At 43.4% G+C, this 23,346-nt stretch overlaps 1 protein-coding gene across 1 annotated transcript in view; it reads right to left on the bottom strand.

Moving 5' to 3' along the window:
- KCNQ1 (potassium voltage-gated channel subfamily Q member 1) overlaps positions 1 to 23,346 on the bottom strand; it is a 1,043,019-nt gene that overhangs the window by 370,107 nt on the left and 649,566 nt on the right. Inside the window, exons 5-6 of the mRNA XM_086957849.1 lie at positions 12,939 to 13,035; positions 9,376 to 9,516 (exon numbers count right to left, since the gene is read on the bottom strand). Of these exons, the coding sequence (XP_086813975.1) occupies positions 9,376 to 9,516; positions 12,939 to 13,035 (238 nt within the window). The remainder of the gene's footprint in view (positions 1 to 9,375; positions 9,517 to 12,938; positions 13,036 to 23,346) is intronic.

Below are 23,346 nucleotides of genomic sequence, written 5' to 3'. Positions count from 1 at the left end.
ACAGCGTTGCATGGCCATAGATAAATGTTATCCGGCCTTGCCGTCTTCTCCTCCGAAAGTGATGGAAGACCCTGAAAAAGATCCTTTGATCTCTCATTTACTGAGATTGCCTCCTCCCTGTGTGCATGGTGCTACTGCGCCTCTATTACCGCCGGTTGTTCCACCCTTTGTTGTTCAACCTCCTGATGTTGTTCAGCCACCCGGTGCTCCACAGATGGTTTTGCCTTCTCCTGTGCAACCCATTCTAGGGTCGCCAGCCTTGCTATCAGCTTTGCCTCAAACTCCTTTGCCTTCTGCTTCTGCATCTTGGATTTCTACCGTTCTTGTCTCTACACCTTCCTTGCCTCAGAATACTTATTCTCCTGTTCTTATGTCTGCTTCTTCTCCTTCTGTTCGAAAACGAATGACAGAAACTGTTTCTAATTTGTTGTCACCATTGTTTGGGTCACTGAATATGACCCCTGTTTCGGAACAGAAGCATAGTCGTAGTCAGCTTCCTAGTTCTGAAGAACTGACAGTGTTGGATTTGTTGGCTCGTAGGTGGATTTTAAATGCTCCGAGGTATGATTTGCCAGCAGTTATGGATGTTTTCTTTCAGTGGGAACCGCCTAAGCAAAGGTATGTTTTTGATGTAATGTGTACTTTTCTGCGTCAGGAATGGGATAATGAGTTGGGTCCGATTCCGCAGGATGTGCTCGATGTTCAGTCAGATTTTGCCAAAGGGATGATAGTGGAATCTGATGTTACAGATGCCGTAGAGACGATACTTGCCTTCAGATCTAGGCTTTCGCCTCAGACATTGTATGAACCTGATTCCTCTATTAGGAGAAAAGTGAGACAGTACCCTATGAGAGAAGTTCCTCCGGTATCGAAAGAAGCAGTTCAGGCTAATGTAAATCAGGGTATTCAGGCCGCTCCGGCTCATTTTCAGCGAGTATGGGTACATGTCCCTTGGAAGAGAGCAGAGGTCTTGGCTCTTAAGCAGACCTTACCTGACCCTCGTAAGAATCCTGCTGGTTATTACAAGGAGTTGTCCCAGACAGTTGAAGCGTGTATTATGAATTTAGCTGACATCGATATGTTGATGGGTAATGTAGTCCCTCAACCCTTGTGGGTGAAGATTCGTCATGAGAATCATGCTGCTGAATTAGGTGATACCTGGGCGAATATTGTTGCTGCAGATGGTAGACAGGAGGGAGGTGCTAAACCTGAACCTCTAGGTTCAGAATTACCAGGTAGAATTATTAATCTGATGAAAACGATGATGCCCGCTTTACGAGTGAATTGGGATAAGTTAGCAGCATGTAAGCAGAAGAAAGACAAGAGTATCTGATTTCTTCACTAGGTTTGAAGAGACGTTTATTGATCATAGTGGTCAGGATATGAGTACGGAGGGTGGTCAAAGGTTGTTTGTGGATACTTTTGTCTTTAATTTGCTTCCCGAACTTTCTAATAAGTTAAAGGACTCTGAGAGTTCATGGGCTGTCTCTTCGTTGGCCCAGATATTGGCTACTGCACAATATTACGAGAATAGGGATAAAGATGAGAAGGATAAAGTGGAGAAGAAAACTAAAGAGTTAAAGACGAAAGTTCTTTTGCAGCAAGCTTATCCGCCTTGTCAGAATCAGCCTCAGTTTCAGCAACCTCCACAATTTCAGAGATTGTTACAGAAGCCTGAGCCTTATGTACAGCGATTCTTTCCTGGCCCTAATCAGTGTGCTTATTGCAGAGAGGAAGGTCATTACAAGAATAGTTGCCCGGCTTTGTTACAGCGTGCGAATGGTGTATCTGGTCAGAGAGGTCGTGGTAGTTTTCAGCAAGCTCCTAGGGGTAGGGGACGTGGTGTGTTTCCCCAGAATGAGCGTTCCTCTTCCCTACAGAATTCTGTGAATTATTTTGACAGACAATGTTCCGAGTGGTCAGACTGCCCAGTATTATGTTGAGGATTACTATGTCGAAGGTGAGAATTCTGGTTATAATGATAACTAGGACAGCCAAGGACAAAGTGAGGGAGTAGTGTCAGTTCCAGTAGACCAGAGTGGACCTTATGTTGAAGTGATTACATCAGGTGTGGTAGAACCTTTTCTTTTGGATACTGGTGCGATGAAGAGTTCTATTATGCACTCTAAACTTCCTGGCGCACCTTTGTCTGGCTTGACCAATGTTTCAGTAGGATTTTCAGGCGCCCCAGTTCGTAATCCGGTTTCTAGTCCTTTGTCCCTTTCGATTGGCCCTTGTGAATTGGAAGCTCCACTTATTTTAACGACTGGTTGTGGTGAGAATCTGTTGGGTTTGGACTTGCTGAAAAGATTGTATGCGACATTGCATTGTTCTCCTTCAGGAGTACAACTTACCCTTGGTAAGAAAGTGATTTCTCCAATGTATTTGTCTAAGGATTGTTTGCCACTGGAATTGTGTTCGATTCCTGATTCACTTTGGGCTACAGGTCCAAATGATGTTGGTCTTTTGCAGATTCCACCTTATGTTGTCACCCTTATGTCAAATGCTAGGCTACCTCGTATTCCACAATACAAGATCTCGAGCGATGGCGAGAGAGCTCTTTTAACGATTGTTTATGATCTGGTTGAGAAGGGTGTAGTTGAGGAAACGAGAGGTAATGTTTGTAACAGTCCTGTTTTGCCTGTCCTTAAACGTACTGATGCTTCTCAGCCACCTGTGTACCGGTTTGTGATCGACCTTCGAGAGGTAAATAAGATAGTCGTGCTACAGTTTCCTGTGGTACCTGATATCACTGCTTTGTTGACTTTGATTCCTGCTTCGGCAGCTTGGTTTTCTGTCATCGATTTGAAGAATGCTTTCTTCAGTATTCCTATTGCTGAGGAGAGTAGGGATATTTTTGGCTTCTCATTAGGAGGCCAAAGCTTCCGGTTTAAGAGAGCTCCCCAAGGTTATTGTGAAAGTCCCTCCATCTATACTCAGGCGTTTTGTGTTACCTGTTGGTGCTACTCTTATTCAGTACGTCGATGATTTGTTGATTACTGATGATGATGAAAAGATTTGTAAAGAGGCTACTCTTTCTTTGTTGCGGTATTTGTCTGACCTTCATCATAAAGTGTCACCTTCAAAGTTGCAATATTGCCGCCAAGAAGTGACCTACTTAGGTCATCTCTTGTCGAAGGAGGGAAGGAGATTGACCCCAGAACAAATTTAAGCAATTGCGCAAATGAATGTACCATCCACACAGAGAGAAGTGCGTGCATTTTTAGGTTACATCGTATTGTAGACAGTGGATACCCAATTTTTCACTGTTGGCGAAACCTCCGTTAGCATTGACTCTGAAAGATACTCCACATCCTCTTCCTTGGTCTGACGAATGTCAGAAAAGGTTTTCTGAACTATGCGATGCATTGTGTTCGGCTCCTGTGTTGGGTACTCCAGACGATAGTAAGCCTTTCACGTTGTACGTGCACGAGAGAGAAGGTTGTGCGTTGTCAGTGTTGACTCAACCATTTGGGGACAAGCAGCAACCATGCGCGTATTTTTCAGCAACGTTAGACCCAGTTGCTAAGGCGTTGCCGAGTTGTCTGAGAGCTACAGCTGCAGCGGCTGTTTTTATCCGACAGTCTGCTGGTTTGGTATTGGACAATACGTTGATTGTGATGGTCCCACATGCAGTGGATACCTTATTAAACAGGACTAAGACACAGCACCTTACTAGTGTACGTCTGTCAGGTTACGAGTTGATATTGTTGGCTAGTCATGTTCACATTAAACGATGTAATGTGCAGAATCCAGCTACGTTGTTACCGATCTCTACAGGGACGGATCCTCAGGAACAGCATGATTGTTTTCTTCGTACAGAGGAAGAAACGAAAGCTAGAGTTGACCTCAGGGATACTCCCCTTACGAATGTTGATGGTACCCTATGGGTATATGGTTCGTGTTTTAAGCTTCCGAATGGTGAAATGACTGCAGCGTATGCTATTACAACTTTACATACAGTTGTTGAGACAGCACGCAAACCACAGAATTCTGCGCAAGCAGCAGAATTGATTGCACTGACTAGAGCGTGTGTGTTGTCAGAAGGAAAGCGAGTGAATGTTTACACCGATAGCCAGTATGCGTTTGGAGTTGCCCATAGTTTGGGGCGTTTGTGGAGAGAGCGTGGGTTCCTTACTTCGCACGGAACCAAAATACAGCATGGGCAGTTGGTGAATGAACTTTTGGAATCTCTCACTCTCCCAAAGAAGATTGCAATTATGAAGTGTAGTGCACATAAGAAAGTTGCGGACGATGTTGGTCGAGGGAATGCGTTTGCGGATGAAATTGCGAAGGAAACGGCGAAAGACATGATGAGCCGTATGTATGTTGTAGGCCCAGCTAATTGGGTTATGGCTGGTGGAATGTGTGAAGACACAATAGAAAGTGTGAAAATAATTCAGGCTGAAGCGACTGAGAAAGAAGAGAGTGTTTGGAGAGAAACTACGGGTATGTTGGATTCGACAGGTTGTTGGGTTGAGTTGTCAGAACACCAGCGATGGCTGTTGCCAGATGCGTATGTGCTCCCAGTGGTTACAACGGCTCATGGAATGGCTCACATAAGTTCGAAGGGAATATGCAAGTTGTTGGCTCCAGTTTGGCAGAATGCTGGTATTCCGAAATGTGCAGAGAACGTGGTGAAACATTGTATGATTTGTCTGAAGTATAATCCTGGTCTTTAACCAAAAAAAAAAAAAAAGTATAATCCTGGTAAGGGAACTCCAACTCCAGCTGGTCATTTTGCTCCTCCAACGTATCCGTTTGAGGTGATACAGCTAGATTATATACATATGGAGAGATGTAACAATTTGAAGTATGTCCTTGTGGTTGTTTGTGCCTTTTCCAGGTGGATAGAGGCCTACCCCCTAAAGGATAATACTGCCTTGTCTACAGCCAAGCTTTTGCTGAGAGAGTACTTCCCTAGGTATGGTTTGCCGAGAATTGTATGGTCGGACAATGGGAGTGAATTTGTGGGTCAAATCATGAAGAAAGTGTGTGCTGGATTGGGAATAAATCAGAAGTTCCATGCAGCGAATCACCCCCAGTCTGCTGGACTTGTTGAATGCTAAAATGGTACCTTGAAGCTGAAATTAGCTAAGGTACAAGCGAGCACTGGCAACTGCCTTGCCGTTGGCTCTTTTGTCAACAAAGACGACTGTGCATTCTCGAGTGGGACTTAGTCCGTATGAAATCGTGTTTGGTCGTCCTGCGAATGTTTGGGGTGTGCCTCGTCCTAAAGAATAAGGCAGTACTGCGTACCCTATGTTGGTGGATTACTTACATGACTTGACTGCTAAATTACGTGTTCTCCACCAAAAGGTCTAGAACAGTCTACCGACAGCAACTGCCAATCCAGGACACACAATTCAACCCGGCGATTATATTCTCACGAAGAATTTTCAACGAACAAAAAATTTGGAGCCGAGGTGGACTGGACCGCATTTAGTTTGGTTAGTGACTCGAACTGCTGTTAGAGTAGCTGGCAAGAAAAACTGGGTGCATGCCACCCATTGCAAAAAAGTTCCATTGCCCTTACCATATGACAAGTGGGTGAGGGGAGGTATAGCCGATTCTGAATGTGAAAAAACTCCTAGATTTGTTCCATTTAGTGATGCTCATTTGACATGGACACGGTCGGAACGCGAGGATGATGATGTTCTGCAAGCTGCTGTGCCTCCTCATCTAAAGATTGACACCACCAATCCGGAACTTTTATTTAAGGATCCAACTGTACCTGATAAAGAACGCTACGATCTAAGACCGCGAAAGACTGTACATATGGACAAATAAACGTGAAATTGGAATATTTTTTTAGATAGTGAATTTACACTTTGGCAGATCAAGAAACTTTTTTTTGCTTTTTCCTTTTTCGAGTCACCATCCGGACTCAGCTGCAGGGTCACAGTAGGAAGTTCTTAAGGAGTGAGCCGCGTATTGACACAAGGTCTGCGGTTCAGGGTCGTTAGTGCGATCTTGGCGCACACTTAAGTGAAGAAGGAAAATTTCCGTGAGTAGCACGTTAGAGGATGGAGTTTCTTGAGTCTGAAAAATGTGTTCGGAAAGTGGATTCTAAAAACCTAATATGTATATTGGTTCGTAGCAAATGTTTTTTAATAATGTGTTTTCTTATGCTTGTGAATATTACGTTAGCTTGTGTGGGTTGGATTTTGTATGTCACACAATTGCCACTTACATTTACCTCCCAATCTACTCTTTCTTTTTCTACTGTTTCTCCACATGAGTTTCGTATGTTACCTGAACATGAACAGACACGAAGATCAGAATTTGTGAACAATTTGTTCATACAGATGTTGCATCATCATCAGCTAGTCATAAATACCACAAATTGTTGGGTGTGTGGTCTTATGCCACATACTACAGATAAGGGAATGCCATATTTGGTTTTGCCTTTTTCGCCTAATGGGTCAGTTTGGGCACTCCAATCAATGTTTATCTATGCGAATGAAGCCTCTCCTGTACGTTCCTTCAAAGACAATGCAAGTAATAATGCCTTGATACGGGGAATAGTTGATATGATTAGAGATATCGATGCGTATAACGCTATCCCTAGAGATGAGGTACGAGCATACGTCGGTTGGAATAAGACGACATATAGTGTTAGCTTGACGGAGAAAGAAAGGCAGCGAAGGTCTCCTCCTATTTAGATTGTACCCCACCGAGGTCATCTTTGTTTGCAAGGTAATGGTCAGAATCCGAGAGCTCAGCTTGGTAAGAGTGTGTGTGTTCACACATACGTTTATACGTCCCAGAAATCTCCTCCGTTCGTGCCTGCTAAAGGCACGTATTTTGTTTGTCACGATAGAGCATACACATGGTTGCCATCTGATTTTTCTGGCACAGGTTATGTGGCATTTTTGTTTCCCCCTACATACAGTGCTGTTTTCGATTACCATAAGACAAGATATGGTAGAGGTGTAATCGATGCGAAAGATACTGTCGCACAAGAAGCTGGAGACTTCTTTAAGGGTTTCCTACCCTTTTGGGGTCCTATGGCTAATAGTAGGAATATTCGTCAGCTTACGAGAGTGGTTGAGGCTACTATAAATGAGACTGCATGTGCCCTTAGCAATATTACAGCTGAGCTTCAAGCGGATCGCCTTATGACATTACAGAACCGTTTTGTTTTAGATATTATACTTGCAGATAGAGATGGGGTATGCAAATTGATTAGATCTAGTTGCTGCGTTTTCATACCAGATAATGCCCCGACAGTGTACCAAGCCATCTCTAGACTATATAAGATCTCTGAGTCTATTCATGTGGACGAAGGTAACTGGTCGTTGATGATATGGTTATGGGAATTGCTGTCCAAATGGGGATGGAAGATTCTGATGTTCCTTGGTATGGCGCTAGCTATCCTTTTCTCGTGTTGTTTATGCATCCAGTGTGGTCCCGCCATTTGTAGTCTTTGTGCTACGATCTGTGTGAGAAGACCAGTCCCGAGAGAAGTGAAGGATAATAAGATGATGTTACAGCAACACCTTGATGACCTGATGAGAATAGATATGGACCTAGATTCAGATTGACATGAGTTTAGGTTATTGCCTACGTAATGGCAAAAGGAGGTCTGTGGTTCTGTAATTCTCAAACCTGATTACATTTTTAGTCTTACCCTCACGTAGGCCAGTGAAGTAGGCCAAACGAACAAGTGGCCTTGCCTTCTGAGTTCGTGCATATATTAATTTGGGTTTTTCTGACTCTGAATGAACTGCAGAGAGAGTAACCCTTTTCACCTGAAACTGACCTTTTGCAAAACCAGTTTCACTAGCTGATCGTTGTCTGAGTTTTTCAATCACTGTTCAGGACATCGTTAACCTTTAGTTTCCTTGCACATATCTTATCCTAAACAATATCTAAATGGTTTCTTTCCTTATGACTTTCTTTTCTAAACATGGGTTTTTGCCATGCATCGTGACTGTCATCTGGTGTTGCCTTTTACGTAGGCCTCAGAAGTTAGTCTGCGAGCAAAGCAGTCTGACCTATTATGGATCATATATACATTAACTAAGGGTTTCTTCGTGCGCTGGAGTTAATTTCAGAAGCTGGCCTTTCACGTGGAATTGACCCTGCCAAGCCAATTTCCCTGCAAGATCGTTATTTACTTTCCCAATCACCATTCAAGACATTTGTTAACTTTTAAGTTTCTTTACGTTTCTGTTATCTTGCACATTATCTGAAACTACTTTTCTTTACTGTTTCTTCATTTCATGGGTTACGCTTTCAATTAAGGGTTTGTGCGGGCCTTTCAGATTATTATTTAGATATGCCTAAATATTAACGTGTGGGTTGGGACACTGTAAAATGAGCTTTACTGTATGATGCTGTGTGATGTCATGTATTTTCTATTGGTTGAATTTTGGTGCAGGGGCGTGCATTTTAAATGTACCTTTTTGTGTATAAATAGGGATGTCTCGCCTTAGTAAAATTGAGCAGTTTCTTGAGTTGTACACCGTGTTGTATTGCTGGGATTTCTGCTACTAGCTGCAGCTAATAAATTTGATCTCTGACGCCACCTAGAAGTATTCCGTGTCTCTGTATACCAAGGCAAGGGAACCCAGAGGACTTTGGGCGTGTCCCTGGTGCCGCTGGGTATTTGAAAACCCGGTTCTTCAACTTTTCCCACTATTATATGTTAAAAAACTTGAAATGATCTATATATGTAGTGCTTAAAGAGGAGGAAGTGAACCACCCTAATTTCTGTAATCTGATTCAGAAAATGAGACAATGGACATACATAGCTCTAGCACACGTGCTCTTGGTTCGAAGTCATAGAAAACACAAAATACTTATTTTATTGTTTTGGGCTATTAGCTCTTCCTTTACTTTTTATAGCCAGTCAACACGTGTTTTGTCAGTGAGGAAAATACCTCATGACTTCTTCAAGGTTATAAAACAAATAAATGATATGTCCCAATCATAATTTGTCTATAAGAGTCATTCAATTGGCTTCTGTAAATCCATACAGCCATATAGAACCTGTGTATATGTTTGTCATATTGAAAAACTTATGAGGTCAGGTTCAAATGTGGAGACCCATGCAAGTAGATATTAATATAAAACAACATTTGTGCCATTTTCATAACTTTAGAGAGTCTATTTATTATGATTGGGGCGTACAATTGAACCAAGATCGCGTGAGCTAGCGCTCTGTATGGCTTCCTTTATAAGACATCGAAATCAAATCTAGTTATTAGTGGACACTAAAGAACGGGTCCCTGAATTACTGTGTATGTCAAGTGGCTGCTTCAGTGCTCCAAGTACCAAGCTTTATTATCATATGTGCAGTTTTACATTTATATGATGTATAAAGCACGCAAATGCTGTCATAGTATACACTGCAACGTGACTACTTACTACTCCCCACCACAGGGCATCTGCATAACTTCCGAACTGGGTACCTCCATCGCTGTCCACTGCATCTTTTTCAGCAAGATACACAAAATACGAAGAAAATATTAGGCCTAAAAACCCAATGTATAAAGTTGTTATCAGTTCCTGGATGTGGAAGAAAACGAAACAAAACATTATTGTAATCTTCCAATTAAAAAGTGAAAAGCTTACAACACTTGTACATGACAGGAGTACGATGAATTAATGCAAACACCAAAACTGTTTCCATTTTCAGTAAAGTTTACATGAGGCTAAATTGACATTTTCACAATATTCAAAAACTACAGATAAATAGGGGCATGCAGACTCAAGTAATGACTAAGTCAGTTACCTTAGTTGGCCACAAAGTTATGCAATCGGTTAGTCACAGTGTTAACAGGTCGCTGGGCATCGTCAAGTCAGTCATGGCAGTACTGGTGCACATTTGCAAGGGGCTAAATGCAAATTAGCAGGAGGCGCTAATGAGGCGCAGTAGAAAAAGGAACTGTGTAAGGTTAGGGGCATAGAGTGGCACTGTCAATCAGGTTAGTTACATGGAAGGAATTAATGCACTCCAATGTTCATTGGAAGATTATTGTGGTGCTGTGCTATAAATACTACTCTTGGGGTGTGTGATGGGGCATGTGAGTGTGGGAAGGAGCATGTACTTACTTTTCCCAAGGCCTACAGCACCATTCAACACTTTCATTTAGTCACTGCATGACCACTCTGCCCCAAGTCAGGACATTTTATGATTTGTTCTCAAGTCAAATAGACTAAGACAATGACCAATATCCTAATTCAGAAGGAACATCCTAACTCCGCACCTGCTTGTTCACTACTTCTCAAGGGTGCAAGTGTACGAATTAAAGACATCACTAAGGCTTTTACGAGTACTCCTCGAAACCTGCAACAGGTTACCTGAAATGGCTTTTCCAACTCCTAAATTCATCTCTTCGGAGGCAGATCGAAATGTGGATTCTACACATTGTGCTACTGCAAATGTTAAACTTACTTCGCACCCGTGCAACTGCACTTTATATGAGTTCTATGAGAAGTTTGTGAATATCCACCAAGGTGTTTGCAAACTGTCCACACTGTGCACACTCCCTGCAAAGTCCCCTCCCCTACCGCTGGTGGGATATTTACCCTTGCAAAAACTAACCTCTTCTTCCGATAAAATGACAAGGGAGTAACTTGAGGGCACATTCACCTTTTGTGATTTCTTTGCACTCGCAAATCAAGCGATTCGCAAATCAAGCGATTTGCAAATATGAATGTGTAAATGGATTTGGGAAATGGTTTAAGAGGCATTGTTTTAGTTTTCAGTCACCCTAAGTGCAAGCCTAGCATATAGTACTCCAGTTCAACTCACTTCACAAGTGTGACACAAGGCAACCTCAGGGTTTGTAGGAATGGTATGTCACTCAACCAGCTGCAGAATAAATGGGAGGCCATAGGTGTGAATACGGTTACAGGCTGGAGTGAATTATTAAAGACTTACTGGTTTCAGTAGTGGATGTTGCCATGGCAAGACCACGGCAGACCAAGATACCAGAGAGCCACAAAGCATATAAGCCAGTAGCGAAGAAGGTAAGAGAGAGAGGAGACCAGAGGGTATGGAGCATGACCAAATACAAACAGAAAGAAGAACTGAATTAACGCGAGGGGACCAAGAAGGGAAAAAGACGTATCAGGCGAGTAAATGGGCGTGAACTTGTATGAAGCATACAGTCACAATAACCAGTGCTTTAAATGGGCTGGTACTCCCCAGTACTGACTACTGGCACTTCTCAGTTTTCTCCCCCGAGTACCGGAACTTCTTTTTGGGCAAGGAGAGTACAGTACTTCCAGATGCAGCAGGGCTCAGGCCCTAAAGTACGGGTACTTGCAACGCAAAAACTACTGAAAATGACCATTTCAGATGGAATGTGTTTATGTGCCGCTCTGGCAAGCAACGGGTAGTGTTTTTCTGCGCTGGGTTACTCCTGCAGTGTTAGGTTCTAATTAGCATCGGAGCAAGAATGAGGATGTGGCCAGAGCTGCCAACAGTGAAACTGGGGAACCAGGTTTGAATCCAAACATCGGCTTATTATCCTGTGATTCTGGACAACTCACTTAACCAACGGTACTGAAAAAAGTAAGCTTTAATGCAAATGTTCTGATTGTCATGTAAAGTGCTCTGATGCCCATGGGCCAAATTCAGGCAATATCAAACTGACAGAAATTAGCTGCTGCAAGTATGACACAGAAGCTGATACTTGCCATGTCTCCTAATGTATGTGTTGGGAGCTGAGTGTTCGGTGACCTGGCTGAGTAAGGAGGTAGTGAGCTGAGAAAAAGAACACATAAACGGGACCGCAGCCGATTTATAACAAAAAATACATTGAAGGTCGCCTCAAATACGGTCTTTAATTTTCTTGAAGGTATGCGTATGTGCCTATGTCTGCTGTCACGTGCCCACATGTAGTGGCAGAGCTGGAAGAGACAGGCTAGCACTTACTCCCTCTCACGCCCAATTCCAGAATCAGAAGGATTAGAATGTGGGTCTCATGGTGACAGTTTACATCTATCTAGACTGCACACTTTCGGCGCTGCTACATCTTTAACTTTTTGTTATACTACAATATGTTAGTTTGAATGGTTTAAAGTTCACCATCCTCTGATCCACGGCAAACAAAGGTGGCTATTGTTAAATGCCTTGTTCACAGCCACGCTCCCAGCCAAGCCCCTAACTGCCCACCCTTTCTAATTCGTGAGTACCAGTACTTAATAGTTTTCCAATTTGAAGCACTGACTATAACTAAAAACACATTACTAAGCACAGGTTTCATGACAAAATTACTTTAAATACTGGCTCTAGCCCTTATGACCTGAAAGTGTGTCAGTCAGGAAGTGATTGTTAGTGCATGAAACGGTTAGCGGTCTAGTGTTCCGGGTCTCTTTAGTTATGCTAGATTCCCTGACGTCAGTGAGCCTGAATCCAGACAGTGGGCATAATCTCTAATGATGGCCATCTCAGCCTTTAATCCTGGGCATGATGACGAGGAGGGAATGTACAGGATGTGCAAGGAAGAGTACTATGTTTTTTAAACAACTGTGTTTTACAATCATTATTTGGGTTATAAATCACTTCATAAATGCATGTTTTTTATTTTCTATGGCCAAAATGACAATGACAATTTCTGAACTTTTTAAACCAGAAACTAACATTTATTAGTGAAAATTATTCGTTTGAAATCATACTTGGGGATATCATGTTAAATATGGGTAAAACCACTCCTTGTGTCCTCATATGTTTCCAGGTTGAAATGAGAAAAAAGTTAGCAAACTGTAAATATTGTGTTAATGTATCACATACAGCCTCTTTTTCCGAAACATGATTTCTTAGTTGAATTCTGGAGTTTTGTAGACAAATTTTTCAATTGGTTTAAATCTGCCATTTAAATATGCATGTGTGCAAAACTGCCCCTTTGGTGTAGTTAACATCTCCATCTTTTTTCAGTTATTTTTTTCTGGAGCACTGATTTAACCCCTCCCCTACATACCTGTCTGTGAATAAAAACAACCGATCCCAGTAGCCTCCACGTTCCACCCTGCCGATCAACATGCAGCATTCGGAGAATCTGCAAGAATCGGATTCCCCTGGAATGAAAAGCAGGAACAAAGGTTGTTTGGTTTATTCCACGGAAAATGTTGTACTCAGCACATTGTTCGAAATTAACAAAACCACTGAAATTCACCAGTTACAGTTACCTCAAGTTACTATACCTCAGGCCATAAAGTAACTACGACTTGTGCTCTGTTTAACTGTTGTTTTTTTCAGTGAATATCTAAGGTTATATAATGTAAGTTATATTTACAATTCCTAATTATAACATCACATGAACTTTTTTATAATATATATATATATATATATATATATATATATATATATATTCACTGAAAAAACCATTGGTTATAGACCATATATAGTTAGGGATTAGCCTTTTCAAAACCTTATTTTACTCACACAAAACCATTGAAATTTCATATATAGTTAGTTGCACTAACTATATATCGCGCACCCGCAATCCACTGCTGATGATGTCACATATTACATCATTCATGACATGGTTAGTGACATCACTGATGACATCACTGATGACATCTCAAATGACATCACTGATGACATCTCAAATGACATCACTGATGACATCACTGATGACATCTCAAATGACATCACTGATGACATCACTGATGACAACATCCAGTGACTGTATGTTTCTGTAAAGTTAAAATATGTCTTACATATTGAAGAATGAGTGGATGTAAAAGTGTCTGGAAGAAGGATTTAGTAGGTGCATGACTGACTGTATGAGAGAATGATTAAATGTGTCTTACTGAGTGCATGGGTTAGTGACTAAACTGTCTTAATTTGTGCATCATTATATCTGTTGTTCTACAAACTGCTGCATGTGCTAATCAGTAGCTATATGAGTAACTGTATGGGTTATTCATTGGTTGTCCAAGTATTTGTATGGGAAACTGAGTGTGTGTGTATGGGTGGCTGGGAGGTGTGTGACTCTGTACATAGATGTGTGAGTAGTTGATTCACTATATGTATGGGTTCAAAAGTGCATGTGGAAACAGCTGTATGGGCGGTTGACTGTGCATGAGTGTATTGGTGAGTGAATGGATATCTCAGTGCTACATGTCAAAGTAAGTACATATGTAAAACAGTACATGTGAGAGTTGACATATATAAATAACTGTGCATAAGAGCCAGTGAATGTGTGAGTGGCTGTATGGATCATTGTGAACATGTATCAGGGATTGTATAAGAGAGTAAATATGTGTTAGTATATGTTTGAATAAGTAAGGTGTGTATAACTGTATAGTTGAGAAAATGGAGGTGTGATTGATTTTTTGCATAACTGACTAGGTGTGTGAGTAACTCCATGGATAAGTGACAGTCTGTGACTGTCTGTTTACACTGATTGTATCTAAGGTTATATTAGAGTCTGAAGAGGTTCATGGTATTATCACATGAATGATATCATCAGTGATGTAATCAGTAATGTCAAATGAGATGTTATCAGTGATTTTATCAGTGATGTCATTTGAGATGTCATCAGTGATGTCATCAGTGATGTCATTTGAGATGTCATCAGTGATGTCATTTGAGATGTCATCAGTGATGTCATCAGTGATGTCACTAACCATGTCATGAATGATGTAATATGTGACATCATCAGCAGTGGATTGCGGGTGCGCGATATATAGTTAGTGCAACTAACTATATATGAAATTTCAATGGTTTTGTGTGAGTAAAATAAGGTTTTGAAAAGGCTAATCCCTAACTATATATGGTCTATAACCAATGGTTTTTTCAGTGAATTTTCAAGGTTTTGTAAATGCAAATTCCTAACTATATATGGCCTAAAACCTATGGTTTTTTCTGTGAATTTCAATGGTTTTTTAATAGCAAATATCAAAAGCTGTCAAATGTCAAGTACGTGATAGGTAAAAACTTTTTCGTGTTTATGCACGCTGATGTGCTTTGAACACTGCCCCCCCCTCCCCTCTTTTCTCTTAGTAGTACTCTCTCTTTGCAGATAGTGAAGGGTAGTTAACTCTGGCCTTTACCCCCGTTGTAATCCGTCGTGCCTGCTTGTCTCTCCATTTGATTGATTGTTATCCAAGCATTTACTGTTTTACAATTGATTCTCTTTGGTTCATTCTCTATTTACAAACAAGCACAAAGTCGCAATACTCTGTTTAGTCTTTGCAGATAGTGAAAAATCGTGAAAAAAAATAAAAGTAATCGAGCAAAATCAGTAGGCCACTAATTGGATCTCTTTTTGACCTCGCTAAAATAGAAACATTAGAAACAACCCTTCATGAGAAATACGAAAATAGTGAGATGAACGGAGCTCCACACCATGAGGGCTGCAAGACAGCTCGGCTCCGTCGCCCACCCCGCCCAAAATAACGACAAACCCTATGCAAATATTAAAAATATATACAACACACCAGCAAAGTAACAGGGTAAAACATTTTATTAAATAACTATTTACATAACTATTTTATACTTTTTGTTGCCCGATCCGGCTAGCTCAATCGATCGAGCATGAAACTCATGCACTCTGATAGCAAGCGTTGCTGCTGATGCTATGCAGACCAAAACTGGTTTTCAGTTTGTACATTCTTCTAGATTTTTCCATCCAAGGTTGGTTGAGTTTGTAGAACGATGGCTTCAGATTTTCAACATACGGTGTGGTGGCGCGGACTGGGAGGGGGCGCTTGGCTCCTGCCCCCTCCCCAAGTAAGATTTTCATACGTGAAAGTACGTTAATGGTTTTGGTCCCTGAGTTGCTTCGATGTCACTGCCATTCTCAAATGGCATAAGTTCTGGATGTTGGGTGCCATAGTTCAGAGTTCTGAGCAGCGCTTGTAACACTGTCTGAAGCTTATTTGCACCTACTGCAGCTTCACTATTCTCAAAGTAAGTGAGGGCCGTTTGTGGACCTGACTGCATTGGAAAACAATGTGATATGGTACCTCCCTAAACCGCTTGACGGAGGCCCCCGAGGGGCGGTGTGATGGCACGGACTCGGAGAAGACGCTTGGCTCCGACCCCCTCCCCAAGTCTTATAGCACTGGTGTAGCCTGAGATCGCCCCCGACATAGGCGGCCGGCTCCCGGGGTCCGGCGGAACTTTTTGCCTTTTGATGACTCTTCTATTCTGGACCTTGTCCCACAATCCGTTTGACCTGAAGACACGCTGTAGTGGGGCGCCCCTTTACCGTTTTAGTTGCCATTCCGCCCGCTTTTGCTACACTGTGCCTCTTCCGCCATTCAGCTGTTTACCGCCCGCTCTTGCGACTACAGCGTCTCGCTCACCATGTAGTTGAGTTGCTCCTGCTCTTGTGATGGAACGATAGGCGACTGCCACAGGACTCTCAAAATGGCGGCCGGCTCTTCAGATTTGGGCGTGGTCCACTAAAATGGCCCTGGGACACCTTGGAACTCGGACGCTTGCCTGATAGGGCTTGGGTCCCATTCTCGAAAGCGTCCCCTCAGCCGAGAAGATTCTACAAAAGTCTTGGGGGCCCCCGACTCCCGCAGGCTTCTGGTGGGGAGCGGCTGCCATGATTGCTCGTGGAATGGCCACGACGGAGCTACGAGATGGTGGTGCTCTCATGCTGACGCCAGCTTCTGTCTGAAACATCCAGAAACACTGTAGACTACCAATTCGATCAGTTCCGGTAGCGCCCCAACATGACCCGGTAGAGAAGAACTTGCCCTCCCCTCTTTGACTGATGGTTCTTGTTGCCTGTCCCCTCTGTTGTCATTTAACAGAACTTTTTGGACTGCTGAAAGGGGTTGTGTTCCGAACGCTGGTTGGTGGAGACATTTTGACTATATTCTTGACCTACGTTGTCGCGTAATGCGTTATATGACACGCCGCGTTAGCGCACCCGGAAGTGCTCCGGTGCGGGAAGCACAGCTTCCCGGAAGCGATCCGGGGCGCGGCGCGCAGCGCGTAACGTAAGCATAACAGGTCATGTGACTTGTTAATAAAACTTTTCATTGGTTCATTTTATTTTTGTTATTTTAATGATGAAAAGCTTGGTCATATGACCTAAAAATTACGCTTTTTATTGGTTTCGAACATTATTTTTTTTTAAACATATATGTTATAATGTTCCAGGCTAATGTACTTTCCCGGAAAATTTACAACTGTCCTGCAAGTAAAATATATTCCTTTTTCGAGAAAAAGGGCGTTTCTTCGTCCCATGACGGAGCCGTTGAGTAAAAGAGGCTCGGCCTGCTGTCTTAGTCGCCGATACGCCTGATTATCAGATTCTTATCGATCACTTTATGTTGCAGGAGTGGAAAACACAACTGCCCTTGACCATTTATCTTTACTGCGTTCCTACGTATTATACCTTTTATCCGTCATGTAATTGGACTGCTTTATTTCACTTGCCTTTTACTGATTCGAAAACAGTGACTAAAAGTAAAAACTTTACCAATGTAAATACTACTACCATGTTTTGTTTTAAAAACCTTTATTGTGAAAATGTCAGTATACAAATACGGGCCTATAACCACGTGGGCCGGCCACGGAGCAAACTGAAATCGTATATGATGAGGAGACATTTACATTGTAGAGGAACGTAACGAGCGAGCCATTAGGTTGCAAGAACTAAGGTGTCTAACAGTTGCGGAATCGGTGGACATACATTTTGTAATTAAAATACGACAGGGCCACTTACAAAAAAATTATCTAGATATACATTTGCGGGCAAGTACCATGGGTGACGTTAATTCGAACTTTCAATAGTACAGTAATCAATAACACATCAGAACTTAATATCAATAGGGATGTCGAAATATTCAATCAATTCTCGTCCCCGCCCGCCATGAGCATCAAAACTGCATTCATATCTCGTGATATCAAGGTTGTTCAACCAGTACACAACAAGGAGTTACGAGTCCCATTTATACCGGCGCCATTTTGGGCGAGGCCGGGCAGGTCCAAGATATAGTCAAAATGTCTCCACCAACCATCGGCCAGACCAGAACCCCTTTCGGCCCTTTATGCTACAAGATGGTGTCTTCCATTCAGAAAATATTGTTGGCAGCATTTTGAAAGGAAAGATAAACAGCCGTTCTCCTAGTGAGTCTCACATTGTTACATTTAGGAAGAATGTTGAAGAGTAGTATGTTGAAAATCTGAAGCCATTGTTCTACAAACTCTCAATCAGCCTTGGATGGAAAAAAAAATCCTGAAGAATGTACAAACTGAAAACCAATTTTTGTCTGTATAGCATCAACAGCAACGCTTGAGTCAGCTTTGTGTGAAGCCGCCATTTTGATTCAATCAATAACGTCCCCCTGCACACATTCAGGGACCTGGTCGTGTCTTCAGGTCAAACGGCTTGTGGGACAAGATGCAGAAAGGAAAAGGAAAAAACTTCCGCCGGTCCTCGGGAGCCGGCCGCCTATGTCATGGGCGATCTTTGGCCACACCAGGGCAATAGTGAAGCTGCAGCAGGTGCAAATAAGCTTCAGACAGTGTTACAAACACTGCTCAGAACTCTCAACTATGGCACTCAACATCCAGGACTTGCCATCCGGATCTTGGCGCCTTGTGCTGGTTCCGACCTATTCACACATCGGTCCACTACTGACATCACCTCATAAGCCAACGGGGCACCCCACGCCGACTTTCGGCACAGCATTGTAGGATGGCCACACCAGTGCGGCAACTTGCTGGACACCACCTCGGTGCCATCCGGATCTCGGCGCGTTCGAGTCACTGTACCGCAAGAGCGGGAGAAACTCAGCTGGACACGCCGTCTTTCGGCGCAGCATTGTAGGATGGCCACACCAGTGCGGCAACTTGCTGGACACCACCTCGGTGCCATCCAGATCTCGGCGCGCTGTGCTGCCTTCGGCCTACTGTAGCCGCAAGTGCGGACGCAACTCAGATGGACGGCGAGTGAAACGCTAAGGGGCGCCCCACTGCAGCCAAGAAGCCTCCATCTTGGGGGAGACGCACAGCCCCCACTGACTGACGCGACCTCACAGGCCAACGGGGTGCCTCACGCCGACTTTCGGCGCAGCATTGTAGGATAGCCACACCAGTGCAGCAACTTGCTGGACACCAACTCGGTGCCATCCGGATCTCGGCGTGTTGTGCTGCCTTCGGCCTATTCGCACATCGGTCCGCTACTGACGCCGCCTCACGTGCCAACGGATTTTCTACGCTTTTTGTAGCCCTATGCCGCATAACAGGTCATGTGACTTGTTTATAAAACTTTTCATTGGTTCATTTTACTTTTGGTTTCCTAATGATGGAAGGCTTGGTCATATGACCTAAAAATAACACTTTTCATTGGTTTAGAACATTTTTTTTTCCCAAACGATGAAAGCCCCACCTTGTTTCTGGATGTTTCAGACTGAAGCTGGCGTCAGCATGAAAGCACCACCATCTCGTGGCTCCGTCGTGGTCATTCCGCGAGCAATCATGGCAGCCGCTCCCCACCGGAAGCCTGCAGGAGTCGAGGGCCCCCAAGACTTTTGTAGAATCTTCACGGCTGAGGGGACGCTTTCGAGAATGGAGCCCAAGCCCTAGCAGGCAAGCGTCCGAGTTCCAAGGTGTCCCAGGGCCATTTTAGTGGACCAGGCCCAAATCCGAAGAGCCGTCCGCCATTTTAAGAGTCCTATGGCAGCCGCCTATCGCTGCACCGCAAGAGTGGGCGCAACTCAACTACATGGTGAGCGAGACGCTGTAGCCGCAAGAGCGGGCGATAAACAGCTGAATGGAGGATGAGGCACAGTGTAGCAAAAGCGGGCGGAATGGCAACTGAAACGGTAAAGGGGCGCCCCAGTACAGCAGATGAGCCTCCACCTGGGGAGGCCCGTTCACGCCCCCTCCCCCACGCCCCCCCCCCGGGGCGCCCCACGCCGTTTTTCGGAGCAGCATTGTAGGATACCAAAACCAGTGCGGCAACTTACTGGACATCACCTGGGTGCCATCCACATCTCAACGCGTTCTGCTGCCTTGGGACTATTCGCACAACAGACCGCTACTGACGAGGCCTCCCCGCGCACCCCCCGGGGCGCCCCACGCTGTTTTTCTGAGCTGCATTGTAGGATACCAAAAACCAGTGCAGCACCCAGGTAACATCACCTGGGTGTCGTCCAGAACTCAGCACGTTGTGCTGCCTTGGGACTATTCGCACAAAAGACAGCTACTGACCATTGTTGCTTCTTTTTTCCAAAAAATGTTTAAATGTATTTACAGTTTTTGTTGCGTTCTATATATTTATAAGTTAATAAAGTTTTATAATCCTACTACTTTGATGGAGTGCTATATATTTTTAAAAAATCGGGTGAATGGGGCCTTGAATCGGGTTATTGTCATGTGTGGGCTTTGGAAGTGTGCTGCTACAGGATCGGACATTTCAAACTCAAATGCACGTTCTTTTTCTTATCTTTCCGAAGCATGGAGCGCAATAGCAGGCAGAGAAAGGGTGATGCAAGTGTTGAACACTGCCTGGCCTGGCAAGTTGCTGGCAGTGCCCCCCCGCCCGCTCCTGAAAGAGGGCACACACACACCGCCGCCCCGAGTACTTCACAGATCTTTAAAAGACCATGCGCTTGTTAATTAGGCTTAAATGGTTTATCACCCCTTCTAGAGCCCCTGCATCGGCCCTCTGACGTTTCCTGGAAGAATTAGCACGTAACACAATACCAAGCCCTGTCAGCTGAAACCCCCGAGGAATCGGATTTTTGCTTGCAGGAATCGGGAGGCGGGAGACTAGCACTGAAATCGGTAGTCTCACGCCTGAATCGGGAGGGTTGGCATGTCTGGATTCTCTACAGCTGGGGCCATAAACTACATCCGCAGGGCTAGGTGATAGCCTGGGACCGGCCTGGACAATCGGACACAGAGGAAGAGGAGTGTCAGAGGGTGCGGTAGTGAATAGGGTGAAAGGGAGGTGTCGGGCGGGCACAGGGTGTGATTCTCAGGGAAGAGCAGCGCAGATGGGGGGGAAGTGTATGGCCCATGCATGAGAGAGAGAGCGGGGGTGACCAGTGCGTGGGGGAGATGCTTGCGAGGGTGGGGAGCCGTGCTGAGAATCGACGGCGTGCAGAGAGTGGGTCTAGTCAAGGCATCTAAAATGGCTGCCGTGCACGACAAAATTGTGGCATTGGAAAAAAGGCAAGATGGCGCAGACAATGTTTATCAATAAGGATTCATTTATAACAAAATATTTTATTGCAGTGACAAATTGGCGGTCAACACTTCCTGATTTCCATCGAATCGAACGTTAACAGACGTCACGCAGCAAAAAAAAAAAAAACGCTCACGCACAGCCGCTGGATGACATGTATCAACATATATGAGCCTCCTCAGCCACCCTCAGAAAACATAAGGGATCAGGATACGTCTCCCGCACCCCCTTATACCTAGTAATTTAATTAAAACGAAACACAAAATGGCGAATTCCCGTTTCGCTACCAGTTTGCGGCCCAGTTCGCGGCCCGGGAAGCGCTTCTACCGTGAAAAATCAATTTTTTTTTATTTTCCCCACGGGACCCTTTAATAACCCCAACATCATTCCTAGGGGGTCAAGAGGGGTCTACCTTGCCCCCTTTCATTAAATTCCCCCTTCGTTTTTCACCTCTTCTTCTCTCTCGATCCTACCGAGAGATAAGATGGCGGCCGCTCCGGACTGTTTAGAATGTTGACAGACACCGGAAAGCCAATCAGCTTTGCATCGCAAAGTTCCGTTTCGCGAAAAGTACGCGAACCGGAGCGCAGCCCGGAGCGCTGTTACAGATATATATCTTTTTTTGAACGTTAATTTCTCAAAATCCACTGAAGCACATATATTGAGACCTAGCAAAGGCACATCGGGCTAACAGTCCCTACAATTTTGCCAAGTTTCGTGCAAATCCATTCAGCCGTTCGAGCTAAAAGTGATGCCAACCGCCCTATGGAAATTAACATGGGAAAAACGCGTTTTGGGACCCCCCTTTTTTCTCGGCCCCCCCTTGACAAAACCCCCCCAAATTTTCAAGGGCTGCTCAGAAACAAACTGTGCCATTTTCCTGAAAATTTCAGCCGATTCCGTCCACAAACGCCAAAGTTATTAGACATAGAATTTTCAAAAATCCTAACTATATATACCTACTGGCGACAGCCAGTAGGTAATATATATATATATATATATATATATATATACACAGAATTTACATGAGGGAAATAGAAAATGTGCCCGGCGCTAAATTTCAATTCCCAGTTTCCCTCACAGGGAAAAAATACATTAGTTCATGGGTTGAGAAGAACACATATCACAGCTCCAAAGTCCATGTATAATAATTTATTTCAAGTTTTTCTTCTTTTCCACACACTTGAAAAATTCTTCATCAATTCAATATGAAATAGTTGTTCAATCCTTCATACATTAATCACAGTTCTTCATCATCAATTGTGACATAAAGAGCCAACATGTGTTTCGCGAAAGTTACACTTCTTCAGGGCTAGAATCAGTATGAAGCAACTCATTCATTGATCTTCAAGTTCTAATGTTCCTGTGTCCCTTTTGTATTTATTTATAACGTTTTATATAGCGCAAACATGATCCCGAAAGAGATCACTGCTTCAGTACCCAGTTCTCCATTGATATCAACTTAATTTCTCGAAGTAGGTTCGGTGAGCTTCTGGTGTTTGATACAGATAAAAGCTATCCATAGTAGGACATTTGTTTTCGAACTGACATTCATTATTTTTTAGGAACTTGGCTTTCTGTGAACAGTTGTATACAGATTGAACACTGTACTCAATGAGGTTTTCCTATATATCTGTGGTTGATTGTTAATGTGAACTATGCTAGCTGTAAAGTGAATGATATAGATTCAATGTTGCACATAATGCATGCTTTCTACACCTAAGGGAGTTGTGTCTGTGATGGCAGAAATGATGCTGATAATCTCCTGAGCTATTTTGTACTTACTGTGAGGCCTTTAATGCCATAGCAATTTATTGACCAATAGGCGGGAAAACAAAGTTTGGATGAGGTCATCAGTGATGTAATTAATGTCATCAATGATGTCATTTGAGATGTCATGAGTGAGGTCATAAATAATGTCATAGAACATGTCATGAGTGATGTCATATAAGAGGTCATAAGCAGTGCATTGCGGGGGCATAGGTTATAGTGAGCTCAGGTAACTATAACTGCTGAATATCAATGGTTTTATGAGACTGAAATCTGAGTCTCACTACAACGCCCCTGTAACCTTTGTTTTTTTTCAGTGAATATATGGGTTACTAAAAAAAAGAAATTCGTATTTTAAGGAACCCTACAATCAAGCATTAATATTTACATCCTAATTTTACCTTTAACAACATTTTATTATATGAATATTTCTTTATGTTCAGTTCAACAA

The sequence above is a fragment of the Lissotriton vulgaris genome, chromosome 2_1 (genome assembly GCF_964263255.1).
Source record: "Lissotriton vulgaris chromosome 2_1, aLisVul1.2, whole genome shotgun sequence".
Classification (NCBI taxonomy): Eukaryota; Metazoa; Chordata; class Amphibia; order Caudata; family Salamandridae; genus Lissotriton; species Lissotriton vulgaris.
Note: the sequence above shows the minus strand (reverse complement) of the source record. Positions and strands in the feature narration are given on the sequence as shown.